Below are 18,298 nucleotides of genomic sequence, written 5' to 3'. Positions count from 1 at the left end.
CCACTCTCTGGTTCCCCGTGCTTGCTCTCAACTATGCTCCAGTCCTAGGGGCTCAAACTTGGAGCCAGGAGGGAGGCCTGGCTTACAGCTGCCAAGGGCAAAACCTGACCCAGCCCCCACCCCACACCCACAGGGGCCCAGACACCGGCATCTTCTCTACCTGGATTTCTGGGGGCTTCTTTGGCTTCTGCACCCCCACCTCCTTCTCATCCATGTAGCCTAGTGCGGCTTCCATTTTGTCTGAAAGAACAAGGGAGAAGGGTGAGACAGGTGGGCTGGGGTGGGAGGAGGGAGAAGGGCAGGAAATGGGGAGTCAGAGAGGATCCTGGGCCAGGCACCTGCAGAAGGACAGGTGAACCAGGGGAGCCAAAGATCCCGGGACAGGCCTGCAATGCGGGGGACCCTGGGCCCAGTGAGGTCAAAGCCAGGGGCCAGTAGGACAGAAATACAAGCTGCAGGGGCCTCTCGTCTGGAAGCAGTAGGTGAGGTGGGTGGAGGCCCCACTGAGAGCCAGCATAGCCCAGCTGTGGTCCTGGCTTTCAGGCTGGCTGGCTGGCCACCTGCCTCTTCCATGCTGAGTCACTGCAAAAGGCCAGTGACCCACGTGCTCTGAGGAGCCCTGGGAGGTAATCACTACCCAACTTCACATCACAGATGAGAAAACAGAGCTCATGGGCTAAGGGACCTGCCCACGAGCACAGGGCCAGGAAGAAAACTAGGCACCTCCAGAGGGCACCTGTGCCCAGGAGCAGGATGTCCTCAGAGGCGCTGAGCCTCTCGGGGCCTCGCCTGTCACCTAGGACAGGCAGGATGCCCCAGGCCTTTACCCAGATAAACACACAGATCATCAAAAGGACACTCAGAGACAAAAAACCCATTAAGGAAAGACAAAGGATGTGAAATGACGTTTCTCCAAAGAAGATGCACAAAAAGCTCAGAAGCACATGAAACGATTCTCAACATCTTCAGCCACCAGAGATGGAAATCAAAACCACCAGGCTTCCCCGGTGGCTCAGTGGTAAAGAATCTGCCTGCCAATGCAGGAGACGTGAGTTCGATCCCTGGTCTGGGAAGATGCCACGTACCTCAGAGCAGCTAAGCCTGTGTGCCACAACTACTGAGCCTGTGCTCTAGCAGCCAGGAGCTGCAACTACTGAGTCCATGTGATGCAATTACTGAAGCCTGAGAACCCGTGCTCCACAACAAGAGAAGCCACTGCAGTGAGAAGCCTGCACGCTGCAGCTAGAGAAGAGCCCAAGCAGCAATGAAGACCCAGCACAGCCAAAAATAAGTAAGTAAAACAGCACAATGAGACTCCCCCTTCACACTCACTAAGGTGGCTATAAGCCAAAAGTTAGGTAAGTCTGGCCGGGAGGTGGAGAAATTGGAACCTCATACACAGCTGGTAGAATGTAAAATGGTGCAGTCACTGTGAAAAAGTTTGGTAGTTCCTCAAAATGTTATACCAGCAATGACCCAGCTGGTAACCCAGCGATTCTATTCCTACCTATACACCCAAGAGAAATGGAAACACCTATTTCCAATTGAACACAAAAGTTCAAAGCAATGTTACTCACCACATTATTCACAATAGCCAAAGGTAGAACCAACCCCAAATCCATCACCTGATGAATAGATATACAAAATGTGGTGGATCCAAACAATGGAATCAAATATTATTCAGCTACAAAAAGGAATGAAGTGCTGACACCCTAAAACCTGGATGAATCTGGAATACACTGCATGCTAGTGAAAGCTGGGCGCAAAAGGCCACACAGTGCATTTCATTTACATGAAATGTCCACAACAGGCAAACCCATAGAGACAGAGAGATCAGTGGTTGCCAGGGAAGGACGTGAGGAGAAGGAATGGGGTGTCACTACTAATGAGTATGTGTTTCTTTGGGGGTTAATGAAAACATCCTGGAATCAGAGGCAATGGTTGCACAATCCCATAGATATGCTAGAAACAATTGGCTAATACACTTTTAAAGGCTTTTGGCTTCCCAGGTGGCGTTAGTGGCAAAGAACCTGCCTGCCCATGCAGGAGACACAAGAGACGCAGGTTCAATCCCTGGGTTGGGAAGATCCCCTGGAGAAGGAAATGGCAACCCACTCCAGTATTCTTGCCTAAAGAATCCCATGGACAGAGGAGCCTGGCAGGCTACAGTTCATAGGGTCGCAAACAGACACGACTGAAGTGACTTAGCACACACGCAAAGACTGAATATTGTGGTGTATGAATCACATCTCAAAGCTGTCATTAAAAAGAAAATCTCTTAGGGAAGTGATACTTCTTCAGCTAGAAGCTTTGTGGGGGTGGGATGTGAGGAGGACGTGGGGTCTCCTGGCACTCCTGCCATGACCTGGGTGCCCACCCTTCCTCATTGGAGTCCAGACCTGGCAGGCCCAGAGGGCCAGGCAGGAGGTGGGCAGGGCTGGCGGGCACTGGTGTGTTGGGATCCGAGGAGATGACTTCACCCGGCTTCTTGCCCTCAGGCCCCTCGGGGATCAGATCCGGGGTGCTGTACTTCCCGTTGACGTGCTCAAATTCCTGAACCTGGGCAGGTGGGAGCAAGGCAGGAGGGAGGTGGTCACAGCTCAGATGTGAGGGCCTTAGGGTGCCTGGCAGGACTGGGGGTGTCCCTGGCTTGGGGTGGCTGCTGACTCCACCCAAGGCTGACCGCAGACCCCCATGCCAGGCCCTACTCCCACCCATCCCCACCTGTCATCCTGGCCTCCAGTCCCCTCCCCACCACCGCCCACTTCCCCACCCAGAGACGCATTCTGGGTCCATCCCTCTAAGCTAACTCAGACCCTGGACAGCCAGGCGCTTGCTCTCTGCCCACTGACCCACCCTGGGGCACACCCAGGCCATGGGCGACCACCAGGAAAAGCCCAGTAAAGGCTACTCACCCACCTTCTTCCTAACTAGTGACATGACCCCGATGCGCGTGAGCACGTGCTGCCTGGAGAGGCCCTCGCGGGGCACGCCGTCCGCAAAGGTCTCCGCGCCGTCAGCCCCCGGCTCACACAGGTGCCGCATGAAGAGGGACACATAGGCTCTGGGGTGGGGGGGACTGGGGCTCAGGGAGTGGGGGGCCGGCAGGACCCCAGGGGACCTCCTGGCTGGAATCATCACCCATCACCTGCCTCCCAACCAGGCCTGCTGGGTCAAGCCCCAGGGAAGAACAGAGGGGGCCCTGGGCAGGGGACCCTCCTGGGACAGCCCTTCCCCTGGAGAACCCAGATCCTCTGTGCTTCTGTTAACACCAGCTGCCCTGGCAGAGGTGACCAGTCACATTCTCTGCACAGGAACCCTGCCCAGGCCTGGACTTCAGCTACCAGACATCAGACAGCAGTGAGTTCTCTGGCCAGCCCCAGCCTGGCAGTAACACCGCCCACTGTGCTGGCCCGTCCAGAGGAGCCTGCCCGCTACAGGCAGGCGGCCACACCCTGGGCCACCACCTCGGCCCCTTTACCTAAACTCCTTCTCGCTCTTCCCACGAAGGTCCCGCACCAGCCAGTGGGAGTTGAAGGCATCCTGGGGGGGCATGCCCCAGCGCATGATGGCGTTCAAAAAGGCCTTCCGCTGGCGGGCGTTGAAGCCTAGCACCTGGGCAGGGGGCAGCAGGGTTGGGGAGCAAGGAATTCAGAGTTGAAGAGAAAGACACAGGGAGGGGAGGAGATGGGGGAGCAGGCGGGGAGACGGGGGGCGGGGGGCCTTCACCTGGGGCAGGACCCAAAGGGCACAGCCCAGACCAAGGGTCTGTCCCCGCCCCCCACCTCCACTTGGCATGTGACCCAGTGTAATCCCAGCCCTCCTGTCCCTCCTCCACATCCTGGGGTGGCAGCAGGGGTAAGCTCTTTGCTCTGAAAGATGAGGTAAATTCCGGGAAAGAGAAGTGGGAAAGTGGGGGTGCATGCGGGCCCCACCTCAATGTTGCCGCCGACCCGGGCAAGAAGAGGGGGCAGAGGCTTGTCCCTGTCGCTCTTCAGCTGCCTCCTGGATTGTCGCCGTCCACCTGGGGGAGCAGCCCCGCCACAAGCCCTCAGCGGGGCCCGAGATGTCCTGACCCACCCTATCCCCCAAAATGCCCCAGACGGCATGACCCTTCAGGGCCTACTCCAAAGGACAGATCCTGGTCCCGATACCCCCGGGACCCCCAACCTGATCATCAGCTCCCCGACACACAGCCTGGCCCCAGCCCGGAGTCACCAGCCCTGACTCACTCTGCCCTTCCGGCCTTTCCTCAAAGTCCTCGTCCTCATCCTCAGAGCCAATGGAATATTCAGACTGGTTGTCTGAGAGCTCGTCCTGCCACTCTGTCGGGGGGTCAGGAAGAGGGGCACAGAGTGGGCCGTTCAAGCAGAAGCCCGCCGGAGCCCCTCACAACCCAGCCCAATAACGGTGGTGATGAAAACAGCCACCGTGCACTTCCTATGAGCTCCCTTAACAACCTCACACTACATTCTCAGGCCTTATACCATCAATGGCCCTATTTAATAGATAGAGAAACTGAGGCTTGACTAAAACCACTAGCAGTGAAGTCACTGAGTCACTACCCATCTCGTTCCCCCCAAAACCCAACACCCCACACCAGCTACCAGCCTCACTTCTCCAAGAAGCCTTCCAACCGTCTCCTGGCTCAGCCACTCCACACGGCTCCCACTCTCCTGCCCCGGGAATTCCTGCCACAAGGATGTCCTCCCCGCCAGCAGGACCCTGCCCACCAGACACGCACCCTGGTCCTCCTGGGAGGCGTCGTTGTAGTTGACCTGCTTGCGGATGCGCTTGCCCTTGCCCAGGTTGCGGGCCAGGTCCTCCTGCTGCTGCTCGTAGTGGTGCCGCAGCAGCTTCTCCCAGTAGTCGGGGTCCACGTTCTCCTCCTGCTTGATGATCTCCCGTTCCACCTCCTCCTGGGGGCGCGGGGCCGCGGATGCCGTGAGGGCGGGGACAGCAGGCATCTCCGCCCCCGCGGAGGCCTCACTGCCTCTACCACGGCTCACCCTCTAGCGGCTCAAGGGGAACTGGAAAGCCTGCCTACTCCAGGTAGCCCTCCCTAATCACCCCAGCCCCAGCAGGCCTTCCTCTTCCTGCTCCTGTCTCAGTAATTCACTCATCCATTCATTCATGCCACAAGCATGCCCTGGCCTTGTGCCAGGCACTGAGATACAGAATTGAATAAGCGCCACCCCTGCCCTCAGGAGGCCCCCAGTTTCAAAAGGAAAAGTGGCACTTAGAATAATTAGCACCCACGCTCTGCACGTAGGGCCGTGGAAGTTGAGAGGTAAGGAGAGGAGCCACTCAGGAGAGACCCGGGAGCCAGAGTTTCTTAAATGGATCACTCGTAAAGCGGTGAGGGCGGGGCCGCGAGGGGCGGGGCCGCGGAGGGGCGGGGCTTACCACGCCATCCTCCTCGCGCACCACATACTGTGCCACCTTGAAGGAGCTCAGATATTCATTCATGTTCTGGAGCTCCGTGTCGTCCGTGGCATCCTGGTTCCGGTCCAGCAGCTTGGAGATGGCCGCATCGTCATAGTGGATCACACTGCTATCCTCCACGTCCTTGTTGTCACCTGGAGGCAGCCAGGATGCAGAGTCAGGGGACCCACCCCCCCACCAGAGCAGGTTCCAAACAATGGTGCTTCCCAGTTCCCGCCAGGGGCTGCAGCTGGACAGTAAGTGACCATAGAGAGGAACCTGTATTGTCACAGACCCTCGGCCCCTCCATATAAGGTCCACAGGCACCCAAGGGGAGCAGGCAAGGGAACCTGACAAAATGGGTTTGGGGGCCCACTTCCTTCCAGGAACAGCCATCCAGGGTACAGGGGCTGGGCTGGGAGGGCCCCTACCTGGAGGAGTGCTGCCATGCTTTTTCTTGGCGCTGGCGGCCAAGGCTCCCCCTTTGGAGGACTGGACATCAGGGATGGGCGTGGCGGGTCTCTGGCCCTGAGACATCATACCTGTAGGACATGGGGATGGGGAGCTGCAGGGCTGGGGGGTAGTACCAGAGATGCCACCCTGGCCCTGCCCATCCTGGCCAGGAGTGGGGAGCAGAAGAAGAAGGGACTGGGCACTGGGGGTGCCCTGGGAGAGGAGTGTCTCAAGCAGGGCCACCCCCCACCATGCCAAGCACCCAGGACACCCACCCTCCACGTCATCCTTGAAGAGCTCCTCTGTGCCAAACTTGAGGATGTCATCCAGCTCCTGCTTGGTCATGGAACCAGACTTGGAGCCCAGGCCAGGTCGCACCACCAGGTGGGTGAGCATCATCTTGCGCTTGGCCACCTGCGTGATGCGCTCCTCCACCGAGGCCCGCGTCACGAAGCGGTAGATCATCACCTTCTTGTTCTGCCCAATGCGGTGGGCACGGCTGAAGGCCTGGGGGCAACCTGTAGCTTAGCACCCATGGTTCAACAGAGGACTGGGGCCCCAGGGCCAGGCACCAGGGGGCAGGGTCGGGGGGGAGGCATGCGAATGAGCTCATGAGCACCCTCTGCATGGAATGGGCTGTGTGACTGCCCATGGAGATGGATGTGCACCAGGGCACCTGCACTCCCAACCTGACTGTGTGTGGTCTAGTGCGGGCCTGGGTGCCTGTGCAGGGGTAACTCAGTGTGATCGCAGGTGTGCAGGGGTAGGTGTGAGGGGCAATGTGGCCAGTGCACTCAATGTAGTGAAGCCACACGGGGCGCTGATGGCACTCATGCCAAGATGGGGGCTGCACCTCCCTGAGAGTGACCACTAGTGGGGCTGTGAGCCCACCTGTTGGAGAGGTACAGCTACCCTGCAAGGACAGGTGTGACATGAGGACAGGCTTGAGGCTCTGTGCATCAGGCATCCACATGACTTGGCCCAGTGTAATAAGGTCTGTGTATGCAACTCACACAGATGCACATGCGCGTGCATGAGACATGAGTTTGTATGTGTGCCCTAAGAGTATAATGCGTGTATGTGCCCAGTCCTGTCCCAAGAAGGGTGGGCAGGAGACAGCAGAGTGTGTCTCTGCTCCTGCACCCCCTAACCTTCCCACCCTTCCTCACCAGCTCCAGTGCCCCCTCCCCCACTAGTGCCTCTTCCTCCCTTCCACCTCCACAGGCCTTGTCCCCTCTATTTTCCTGCTGTTCCCAAACTGGCCCCCTCTGGGTCCCAAGACCCCTCATCCTGACTCCCCCCATGGCCTTCATCCTAAGAGTGATGGGACAGAACAGAGGTCATGTTCACACAGACTGCTGCATGTTCTTGGACACATCCCTTGCCCTCCCTGGGCTGTTTCCTCTTTTGTATAATGGTGGGGGGCTCACCTTCCAGGTAGCCCTTGGGGCTGGGACTCTATGAGGTGGGTCCAGGTGGAGGTAAAGCCCTGAGACAGTCTGGGGGTGGGGGAGAGGGAATGTCCACAAAGCCAGGGGCAGCAAGGGACCCTCTGAGAGGGTTCTGGTGTTGGGGCCACACACCTGGATGTCATTGTGCGGGTTCCAGTCCGAGTCATAGATGATGACCGTGTCTGCCGTGGCCAGGTTGATCCCCAGGCCACCTGCCCGGGTCGAAAGGAGGAAGCAGAACTGCTGGGCCCCAGGGGCTGAGGAAGAGAGGCAGGTGCCCAGAAGGGTGAGTAAGGGGCATACTCAGAGGGGTGAGATGGGAGACAAGGGTGTGGCAGACAGGAGGGCACAGGGGAGACCACGGGGAGGGGGCAGGAACTGTGACCCCATCTCAGGCCACAACGGCTTCAGCTGTGCTTGAGGGGAAGCCAGAAGAGGCCTGGGGCCCCTGGGCATGGAGCAGAGACAGGGCAGCCCACCTGAGCCCCACAGAGCCCACAGCTGTGCTCTGAGCCCTGACCCAACAGGAAGAAGATAAAACGAGAATGAACTGATTTTCAAAGCCCAGAGGGGCAAAGGAGAAACTACAAAAAGCCAGCAAAGACCAGCAGAGCCCCTGAAGGTCAGGCCCCTGGGAGGTCAGCAGAGCTCATCCTTCATGCCCTCCCAGCTACCACCGCATGCGATGCCGTCAGAGTGACCACTGAACACTCAGGGTCAAGCTCCAGGGCACGGGCCAGCCCTCTGGTCAGTCCCCACTGCCCCCAAGACAGCTGGGTCTCAGGCCCATCCGGGCCCTTCATTAAGTGACCTGGGACTGACCATGGCACCTGCTTGAGCTGCACACAGGTCCCCGATCCACCTGATGCTTCCCACTGCCATGTGCAATGGGACCACATGTACATCTTGAAACCATACTCACCTTACCTCTGACATGAGTGGGCAATAGGAATCGCTGCTTTGGGTTTGGGGGCCACAGGGCCCCAGACCTGCTCTGAGGGTGGAAGGCAGGAAGCAGCCACAAAATCACTTCATCTCTTTCTGAAAACCTCCCACTAACGAGGTGCTGGACCATGTCTCCAGATGTTCCCTTCACTCCAGAGCCAGCTCCCAGCCTCCCAGATCACCAGGGAGACAGTTTGAGCTGGGGTGGCCCTGCCCTTTCCTCTGTCCTTCCCCTAGGGCAGTGCTGCTCAGCTCTGTCCCTCCTTGCAGCAGCCTGTGTTGCAGGGACAGGCCCCATCCAGCCCTGCTCATAACTGCAGTTTTAGCTGGTGTCAGTATCAGAAGCCCAGGGGTGCTGGCCAGACCCTCCGCACCAGCTTCATTTAGTAACAGAGGAATTTTCCTCCCCTTCTGCCCTCCTCCTAATTTCTCAGTTCTAAACACCCAAGCAGGCCCCTGGAAAGTTCCATGGGATGAATTCTTTTTACCAGCTACTAGGACCTAAGGACAGGTCTGCTTTCTCCAGCTGTTTGAGGAGTAGCTAACCTGACCATAAATTGACTGGTCTGGCTAAGATCCTAGTCTGGGAGGAGTGACAGACAGGGGTCCCCATCAAGAGCCCTGGGTAAGGTTGGGTACCATTGAATCTGTCAATTGCTTCTTGCCGAAGGCCCCCCGTGATGCCACCGTCAATCCGCTCATACTTGTAGCCCTCATACTCCAGGAAGTCCTCCAGGAGGTCCAGCATCTTGGTCATCTGCAGGGGACATGGTATTCCTGAGGGGCTGCCACAGAGCAGGGACCCCCATAGGGGCCATGGGCAGAGACCTCATTGACAGTTGGGGAGAGACAGAGCAACCTACTGAGTGGGGAGACAGGTGGGACCCAGGCAGGCCTGACTTGGGACCATCCTCTGAAGAAAAATGCAGTTTCCAAGCTCAACTCCCAGAGCCACCGCATCCCCCACACCAGCCTCACAGCCTTCTGCCTAAGACACAGCTCGGAGCATGTGCCACCCTGCTGTCACCCTTCAGAATAAAGTCCCAAATCCTCATCTTGGCACCAAATTGGTGCCAGTCCATTGGGCCTTCATATCCCAATGCTTCCTCTGTATCCCACAACCATCCCAGATTACCTGGACTTTCTTCCCACCCTCTTACTGCCTAGGGGACTCAAAGAGCACCTCCTCTGTGATATCTTCCCTGATTTCACTCCTCCCTATGAGAAGAAAAAGGCAGGCCCTTCTGAGCTCCCATAATCCTCCATAATCAATCCTGAGAGACAGTTTAGCTAGAGATAAAATCATCAGTTGCAATTTTCCCATAATGTAATGAAAATATTGCCATTTTCTTTTGCCACTTCTATGGCTGATATAAAATCTGAGGACAGTCTAACTGTCATTCCTCTGTAGGTACAAGATCTGAAAAGTGCAGCATTTTCCCTACAATGTGCCTAGGGCTTCCTTTCATATTTATATTTTTATTTTTACTTCTTGGTACTCCAGAGTGTGCTTCAGACCTGAGCCCACATGTCTTTCTCTAGGTCTACAGACTCTCATTAAATCTGACTTCTTTACCATTTTCTCTAGCTCTTTTTCTTCAACTCCTATTATAGATACATACTGAATAGTTAGTTACTAGAGCCTCTCAAGGTGTTTTCCGTGCAATGTCTCATATTTATCTTTGTCTTTATGTGCTGCATTCTGGGAAAATTCCTCAATGCCAGGTTCCCATTCGTCAGTGTTCTCTTGAACAGTGTTGAGAGTTTATCTAATCTATTGAAATGTTCTGTTTCCATTTTAAGCAGATCCTTTCCCTGATTAGGGGCTTTCCTGGTGGCTCAGTGGTAAAGAACCTGCCTGCCAATGCAGGAGAAGCAGGTTCCATCCCTGGGTAAGGAAGATCCCCTGGAGAAGGGAATGGCTACCCACTCCAGTATTCTTGCCTGGAGAATTCCATGGATAGAGGAGCCTAGTAGACTATAGTCCATGGGGTCGCAAAACGTTGGACAAAACTGAGCAGCTAACACTTTTTCTAGCTAGTTGTTCTTATTTCATTTCTTGCTGCTCGTGCTTATTTATTTTATTGGAGTTGCTTTTGTTTTGGTGGGAGTTTTTGCCCATGCCACGCTGTTTGTGGTATCTTACTACTCCGACCAGGGACTGAACCCAGGAACTCGGCACTGAAGGTGAGGAGTTATAACCACTAGACCGCCAGGGAATTCCCCCTGCAGGCTCATTCTGGATGTCAGGGCCCCGTCTCTGTCACTTTCTCTCTGTGCACACTTCTAGAAGTTGTGCAGTTTTCTCTACTTGGTCCCTCAAGACCTCAGTTTCAGAATCATGTCTTATGTTAGCAGGGGACTGGAGGATTCTGGGGGCTTCCCTGGTAGCTCAGCTGGTGAAGAATCCACCTGCAATGCAGGAGACCTGGGTTCGATCCCTGGGTTGGGAAGATCCTCTGGAGGAGGGCATGGCAACCCACTCCAGTACTCTTACCTGGAGAATCCCATGGACAGAGGAGCCTGGAAGGCTACAGTCCATGGGGTCGCAAAGAGTTGGACATGACTGAGCGACTAAACAGAACACAGGGGATTCTGGATCCAGTGTCCAGGCCAGCCTACAGTCACAGGCTTGATCTGCTTTTCCCAGATCCCTCGGCCTGCTGCAGGCCCCTGGTGGGAGCAGGGGCTACAGGCAGGAGCAGCTGTCACCAGCAGACTTTTACCCAGAGTACACAGAGGAGCCACATCTTAGTCTCTGGTTTGAGCAATGGACCTGGCTCAGTCCCACCATCAGGCAGCATTTTTCACACCAGGCTTGAGGAGCATCAGTGACTCCTGTTACAGCATGTGTCTACCTCCATCTCGCACTCTGGACTGTAAGTGTTTTGAGAACAAGAGCTGGACCCCTGTGGCTAGCACAGAGCCTGATATACGACAAGCGCAAAAGGACAAAGGAACAAGTGCACTGATGAACAAATCTCTGAGGCTAGACAGCCCTGCCTCTGACCACCTCAAACGTGATGCTGCAAGTACAACTTCAGGATCAAGCTTCAGAGAGGACTTCCCCCAGCTAACCCAACACAGGGCTCCTTGTGAACCAACCCAAGGGGCCCTACCTTGGGTTGGTTCATGAGAAGTGGGGCTGCAGGGGTGAAGGGTGAGGGCTGTTGTCCCAGCCTGGACAGAAGCTCCAGCAGGAGCAGGCCAGAGGGTCAAGTAGTGGGGAGGACACTGGTCCCTATGGCCAATGTGCCCTAAGTGCCTTGAACTTGGAACCCAGCCAGCTCTCCTTGGTTGCATCATGCCAAGGCCTGGAGGAGTGACTTTTGACACACAACCCACATGGAGATAGCATCAGGCCCTGAGGGCTGCAGGCAGCATGCGCCCTCAGCTAGCGTGGGCTACAAGAGGTGGAGAAGGCAGTCAGCCACCTGCAGGCGGCTCACCTGGGAGAAGATGAGCACACGGTGCCCTTCATCCCGCAGTTTCTTGAGCATCTTCTGTAGCAGCATGAGCTTCCCTGAAGACTTGACCAGAGAGCTGCCATCATAGGAGCCATTGGGCAGGACAGGGGCCTCCTGCAGACACAGCACAAGGTGGGGTCTTGTGGGGGCCCCCCTCTTCTCTCTGGCTCTCCACCAAAGAAGTCTGGGAGGCAGCAGGAGCCAGGAGGGATGAGGGTCCAGCAATGAATGAGCACCAAGCCCAAGCCCAGGTCAGGCCAGCCTCTGCAGGAACATACGAGCAGGCCACACAGATGCTCCCTGCACTGTGTCCCCAGACAGGGCTCAAACTCGCCAGCCCTGGCCTCTGTCTCCCGCTGCTGGCACTCCACCAAGACCACAGACATAGGTGGACGGATGGATGACAGTCTTGAGGCAAGCTGGCCTTCCCGACAAGGTTCTGGCCTGGCCTCTGCAGTCCTGCAAGGCACATCCAGGGAAGGCCAACCCAGCCTCCCAGCTGGAAAGACCCTCAGCTCAAAGGCTCTGCTGGGCCAGAGCGGTGAGAGCAGCCTGGGGTTGCCCAAGTCTGCATCACCCACAGCAGAGCCGCCACGCTTAACTCAGCATTGCTCTTCCTGTTTGGGGGTGGAGCGGGGGTGCGGGGAGGTATAAACTGTGTAGGGTTTAAATTAGAACCGGAACAGCTGTGAGGGTGATGAGTACTGATGTCCCAGGCTCTCCATGTGGGCACCGAACACAGACTTTCTCATCTGGTCCTCACTCTTTCGAGAGATGCTGTCATTGTTCTCATTTTAGAGAGGATAAACCCAGGGCTCCAAGAGGACCACTGACGGTCCTGAGACCACAAGGCTGGGGCCAGGTGTCTAACTGGGACTCTGGTCTCTCACCTAGGACTGCACATCACAATCACCACCCAGGCCTGCCTCCCTGACTCCCTCGGTGACTGAGTGCAGCCAAGTCATCCCTTGGATCCCTGGCCTGGGGTCCCTGAGGCTCTAAGGAACTCTTACATAAAATGTCACCTATCACTTTATGGTCACACATAGGGGCCCAGGAAAGGAGAGGGCCTGCCCGAGCACTGGACAGAGGTAGGTTTACAGAAACTTCTGGCACAGTGGGGACCTGTATCACCTCCCAGTCTTCATACTCGGGGAGAATTGGAGGCTGAAGCCTTGAGCACCTGTCCCAGCAGCCATGGGCACCATGGCAGCCATGATCACTTGCCATGAGGGCCGCAGAAAACCCCCCACAGCAGCCACGTGCATGTACCCTGATCTCAGGCCCCTGACACGGCAGCCTCAGGCACTCACCGTGGTGGTCACAGGCCCCTATCATGGTGACCAGAGGGGACCTACCACAGTAGCCATGGGGGACCTACCAAGGTGGCCACAGGGACCTCCCACAACAGCCACAGGGACCTCCCATAGCAGCAGCCAACAGGGGACCTCCCACCGCGGCCACGGGGACCTCCCACAGAGGCAGCCACGGGGGACCTCCCACAGCAGCAGCCAACAGGGGACCTCCCACAGCGGCCACGGGGACCTCCCACAGCGGCCACGGGGGACCTCCCACAGAGGCAGCCACAGGGGACCTCCCACATAGGCATCCATGGGGGACCTCCCACAGCGGCCACAGGGGACCTCCCACAGAGGCAGCCACAGGGGACCTCCCACAGAGGCAGCCACAGGGGACCTCCCACAGCGGCCACGGGGACCTCCCACAGCGGCCACGGGACCTCCCACAGTGGCCACGGGGGACCTACCACAGCAGCCACAGGGAAGAGGTAGGGGTGGTTGCAGCACTTCTTCAGGTCCATCATGATGTTAAGCAGTGACACCTGGTTCCCACCCCCCTTGGAGTTCAGCGCCTCGAAGTTCCGTGTGAGGATGAACTTGTAGTACTTCCTGTCACAGAGCAAGGAGGAAAGGCAGTCTGCATGTACCTGGCCATGCCAGCCTCTGAGAGGACACTCTGGTCTGCAGGGAGGCTGGGGCCTGGCAGCCAAGCACAGTTGCAGAGAGACCAAGGGGAGCCCCAAGAGGTGAAGCCACAGGCCTGGCATCACCCAGCAAGTTACTGGGGGACAGGACAAAGTTGGCAGCCCCAACCCTGATCAGTGAAATCTGAGAAGAGACCCCAAGAAGGAAGCTTGTGCAAAAGTTGAGTGGAGGCAAGGGCAAGGCCAAAGGCCATTCCACCCATCCCAGGCAGTGGCCCAGGAAGGCCCACTCAGGCCCTTCTGGGAGAAGACAGGCCCAGGGGACTCAGGGCAGGCTGCTCACTTCTGCATCTGGCTCAGCTCCACACGGACAATCAGCTCAGTCTTCGCTGGCATGTTCTTGAACACGTCAGCCTTGAGCCGCCTCAGCATGTGCGGCCCCAGCAGGTCATGCAGCTTCTTGATCTGGTCTTCCTTGGAGATGTCAGCAAACTCCTCCAGGAAGCCCTCCAGGTTGCTGCAAGAAAAAAATGCAATGATAGCCTGGAGGAGGCCAAAGCCCTCTGTAGAGGGAGCCAGGACTGGGGTAGGGAGAAGGCCAACCAGTCCCCTGCCACCTGCCAGAGGGTCAGAAGGCAGGCCAGCTGGCTGGTGGGCCAGGGAGCACAGGCCTTACCCTTGGTGTCCTTCCAGTCTCCATCTAAGCCTAGGTCACCCCCACACATTGCAGCTGTCTCAGCACATAGGCTATCTTCCTGTCCTCAAAGCTGTCCTGGACGTGCAGTCTCTAGGACTCTTACCCATATTACAGAGAAGGAAACTGAGGCTGGTGGGTGCCCATGATTATACAGTCCAGCCTGCCCTTGAATCTATATCTCCTGATTCCAAAATCAGCATTTTTCACCCTGAATCCCCTTTCCAAGCAGGAACATGGGGGTAGGTAAGCAAGGAGGCTCCATCTTCACCCCCATTTCCACCATCACCCCCAGCCTTCTGCCTCCCAACACTGTCACTGATGTGATCATTCAGGTCTTTGTGGAGGGACAGGGATAATCTGGGGCATGGGGGAGGGACAGGCACCAAGGAGGATCCCCAAGGTCTTCTGAGGCAAAGCCGATACAAAACCACAGGCTGAGCAGCAGCGGGTGTTCCCCAAGCGCTCAGCTTGTCAGTGCTCTGCTAACACTCCCATTTTACTGATGGGAAAACTGAGGCCCAGGGAGCAGCCCCAGAGCCAGACAGCCACTGATGCCCCTTCCCTGGCTGCCCTCACTCCACCTCCCCGGCCAGCCCCCCTGACTCACTTGAACCTCTCTGGAGTCAGGAAGTTGAGGAGGTGGAACAGTTCTTCCAGGTTGTTCTGAAGAGGGGTCCCTGTCAGCAGCAGCTTATAATCGATCTTGTAGCTGTTCAAGACCCTAAAGAACTTAGAGGGGAACAGGGGGCCCGTCAGGGGGCACAGGGTGGCCAGCCCACCCAGACGGCTCCAGGGGCCAGTGCTCAGCACCTCCTACCTTGGACTGGTTGTTCTTGAGCCGGTGGGCCTCATCCACCACGAGGCAGGCCCACTCGATAGAGCCCAGGATGGCCTGGTCGATGGTGATGAGCTCATAGGAGGTGAGAAGGACGTGGAATTTGATCTGCACTTCTTTCTGGAGGGAAAGGGGAGTGTTTGGGAGGAGAGCTGGGAGGGCAGCGGATCAAGGTCTCCAGAGACAAAGGAGCCAAAAGGAGTATGGACAGGACCCCCAGAGAGCTTAGGGAGCCTAGAGACTGAGAGGAAGTCACGGGCCACCAAGTCAAGGGGGTCAGCTGAGGCCCAGAGCACTGTCCCTAAGAGAGGGGGGCAGAGATCAGAGGGGCAGAAGGGAGCCTGTAGGCAGTTTGCACTCATCCCTGCCAAGCAGGAGACAGGGGTTTGATCCCTAAGTTGGGAAGATCCCCTGGAGTAGGAAATGGCAACCCACTCCAGTATTCTTGCCTGGGAAATCCCATGGACAGAGGAGCCTGGTGGGCTACAGTCTATGGGTTCGAAAAAGTGTTGGACATGACTTAGCAACAACTGCAACAATTGTTATTTTGAGCTAGACCTTGATCGAGTTAACCTCCCCAAGTCTCTGTCTCCTCACCTGTAAAAGGGAGCAATACTATGTTTGGGAAGAATGCCACAAGAATTAAAAGAGCTAAGTATGTGCCTCAAAAAGTTACACATTCTATCTTCCTTTTCCTGCGTTGTCAGGTGGGTTCTTTACCACTAGTGCCACCTTGGGAAGCCCATGGAGAACAGTATGGAGGTTCCTTTAAAAACTAAATCAGAGCTACCATATGATTCAGCAATCCCACTCCTGGCGATGTATTAGGAGAAAATCAAAATTCGAACAGGTACATGTACCCCAGTGTTCACTGTAGCACTATTTACAATAGCCAAGACATGGAATAAACCTAAGTTTCCATCAGCAGAGGAATGGATAAAGATGATGTCGTCCATATATACAATGGAATATTATTACTCAGCCATAAAAAAAAAAGAACAAAATAATGCCATTTTCAGCAACATGGATGGACCTAGAGATTGTCATATTGAGAGAAGTAAGGCAAAGATAACTTATATGTGGAATTTTTTTTAATTGCATAAACTTTTTTTTACAAAAGAGAAACAGAGTCACAGATGTAAAAAACAAACCCATTTCCAGGGGGGAAACAGGGGAGGGATAAATTGAGAGATTGGATTTGACACAGATACACACTACATATTAGATAGATCATAAATAAGAACATACTATACAGCACAGGGAACTCTACTCAATACTTTGTAATGATCTATATGAAAAAAGAATCTAAAAAAGAGGGGATATATGTGTATGTATAGCTGATTCACATAACTATATGCCTGAAACTAACATAACATTGTAAATCAACCATACTCCAATAAAAGTTTGAAAAACAGAAACAAACAAAATTACACATAGAATTACTGTACCATCCTGCAATTCCGCTTCTGGGTATAGACCCAGAAGAAGTGAAAGCAGGGACTTGAATGAATATTTTTGCACATCCATGTTCCTAGCATTATTCACAAGCACCTAAAGGTGGAAACACCCGGTGTCCCTGGGCTGAGTGGTCCATTCATACACATACAGTGGAATGTTATCCAATCTTGAAAAGAAACCCTGACACACGCCACAACGTGCTGAGTGAAATGAGCCAGACACAAAGGACAGATGCGGCAGGATTCCACTTACACGAGGCACCGAGAATAATCAAAGCCAGAGACCAAAAGGATGAGGCTGCCAGGGGCTGGGGGCAGTCAGTGCCTAACAGGGACAGGGTTCCAGTTTTCCAAGATGAAATAGTGCTCAGGAGATGACGGAGTGATGGCTGCAGAGAAGTGTGAATGTAGTTGGTGTCCCTGAACTGTACTTGTAAAAATGGTGAAGGTGATAAATTTTATGTTATGTGTATTTTACCACAATTTTTTTAAAAGACAGTAAGTTAAACAACTGAATCAGCAGAGCACCCAGCCCATTCCATGAGCCCAGTGTGAGCTCAGAGAGAAGTTGTTTCTGGAACCACTGAGCTTATCACCCTCATTAAACAAATGGGTATCGAGAATCCCCTGCCAGTCCAGTGATTAAGGGCCTCCCTAGTGGCTCAGACAGTAAAGAATCTGCCCGTGATGCAGGAGACCCAGGTTTGACCCCTGGGTCAGAAAGATTCCTTGGAAAAGGGAATGGCTACCCATTCCAATATTCTTGCCTGGAGGATCCCATGGAGAGAGGAGCCTGGCAGGCTATAGTCCATGAGGTCACAAAAAATTGGACATGACTGAGCAACTAATACTTTCCCTTTCACTTTCCAGTGGTTAGGACTCTGCTTTCACTGCTGTGGCCCGGGTCAGGGAACTAAGATCCTGCAAGCCTCGCAGCGCAGCCAAATAAAAGTTACTGGGCATCTCCCAGGGCCACAGTTGTTCCTAGAGGATGGAGAAAGCCGAGGTGAGAACCCTTGGGGAGGTTGGGGATGGTCCGCCAGCCCCCAGTACTGCAGCTAGAGTGAGTGCCATGGCTGCCCAAGGGCCCCCATGTGCCAGGTGCAAGAAGCACTGAGCGCTCCGTGTCCTCGCTTCTCAGAGTGCAGCCTGAGGACCAGAAGTGTGCACACCATCTGGGACTTCGTCAGAAATGCGGAATCCTGGGACTTCCCTGGTGGTCCAGTGGTTAAGATCCTGAGCTTCCATGGCAGGGGGCATAGGTTCCATCCCTGGTTGGGGAACTAAGATCCCACATGCAACGCAGCATGACCAAAAACAAATTTAAAAAAAGAGAGAGAACTTCCCTGGTGGCTCAGTGGTAAAGAATCCTCCTACCAATGCAGGAAACACAGGTTTGATCCCTGATCTGGGAAGATCCCACAGAGCAGCTGACCCTGTGCACCACAGCTACTGAGTCCGAGCACCCTAGAGCTCTGCAACAGGAGAAGCCACCACAACGAGAAGCCCACGCATCGCAACTAGAGAGTAGCCCCTGCTTGCCACAGCTAGAGAAAAGCCGGCGCAGCAACAAAGATCCAGTGCCACCAAAAATAAATAATAAATACACTAAAATCAAATTTTAAAA

The 18,298-nt window shown here is 55.2% G+C and overlaps 1 protein-coding gene across 1 annotated transcript in view; it reads right to left on the bottom strand.

Annotated features, from left to right (window-relative positions):
- CHD5 (chromodomain helicase DNA binding protein 5) overlaps window positions 1-18,298 on the bottom strand; it is a 63,431-nt gene that overhangs the window by 11,757 nt on the left and 33,376 nt on the right. The window contains exons 16-32 of the mRNA XM_052653637.1: window positions 15,197-15,334; window positions 14,987-15,108; window positions 14,026-14,199; window positions 13,506-13,647; window positions 11,723-11,854; window positions 8,913-9,030; window positions 7,461-7,585; window positions 6,153-6,384; window positions 5,856-5,966; window positions 5,407-5,579; window positions 4,745-4,919; window positions 4,233-4,325; window positions 3,936-4,024; window positions 3,482-3,615; window positions 2,920-3,064; window positions 2,400-2,559; window positions 161-240 (exon numbers count right to left, since the gene is read on the bottom strand). Of these exons, the coding sequence (XP_052509597.1) occupies window positions 161-240; window positions 2,400-2,559; window positions 2,920-3,064; window positions 3,482-3,615; window positions 3,936-4,024; window positions 4,233-4,325; window positions 4,745-4,919; window positions 5,407-5,579; window positions 5,856-5,966; window positions 6,153-6,384; window positions 7,461-7,585; window positions 8,913-9,030; window positions 11,723-11,854; window positions 13,506-13,647; window positions 14,026-14,199; window positions 14,987-15,108; window positions 15,197-15,334 (2,343 nt within the window). The remainder of the gene's footprint in view (window positions 1-160; window positions 241-2,399; window positions 2,560-2,919; window positions 3,065-3,481; window positions 3,616-3,935; window positions 4,025-4,232; window positions 4,326-4,744; window positions 4,920-5,406; window positions 5,580-5,855; window positions 5,967-6,152; window positions 6,385-7,460; window positions 7,586-8,912; window positions 9,031-11,722; window positions 11,855-13,505; window positions 13,648-14,025; window positions 14,200-14,986; window positions 15,109-15,196; window positions 15,335-18,298) is intronic.

Source organism: Budorcas taxicolor, chromosome 16 (assembly GCF_023091745.1).
Source record: "Budorcas taxicolor isolate Tak-1 chromosome 16, Takin1.1, whole genome shotgun sequence".
NCBI lineage: Eukaryota > Metazoa > Chordata > Mammalia > Artiodactyla > Bovidae > Budorcas > Budorcas taxicolor.
Note: the sequence above shows the minus strand (reverse complement) of the source record. Positions and strands in the feature narration are given on the sequence as shown.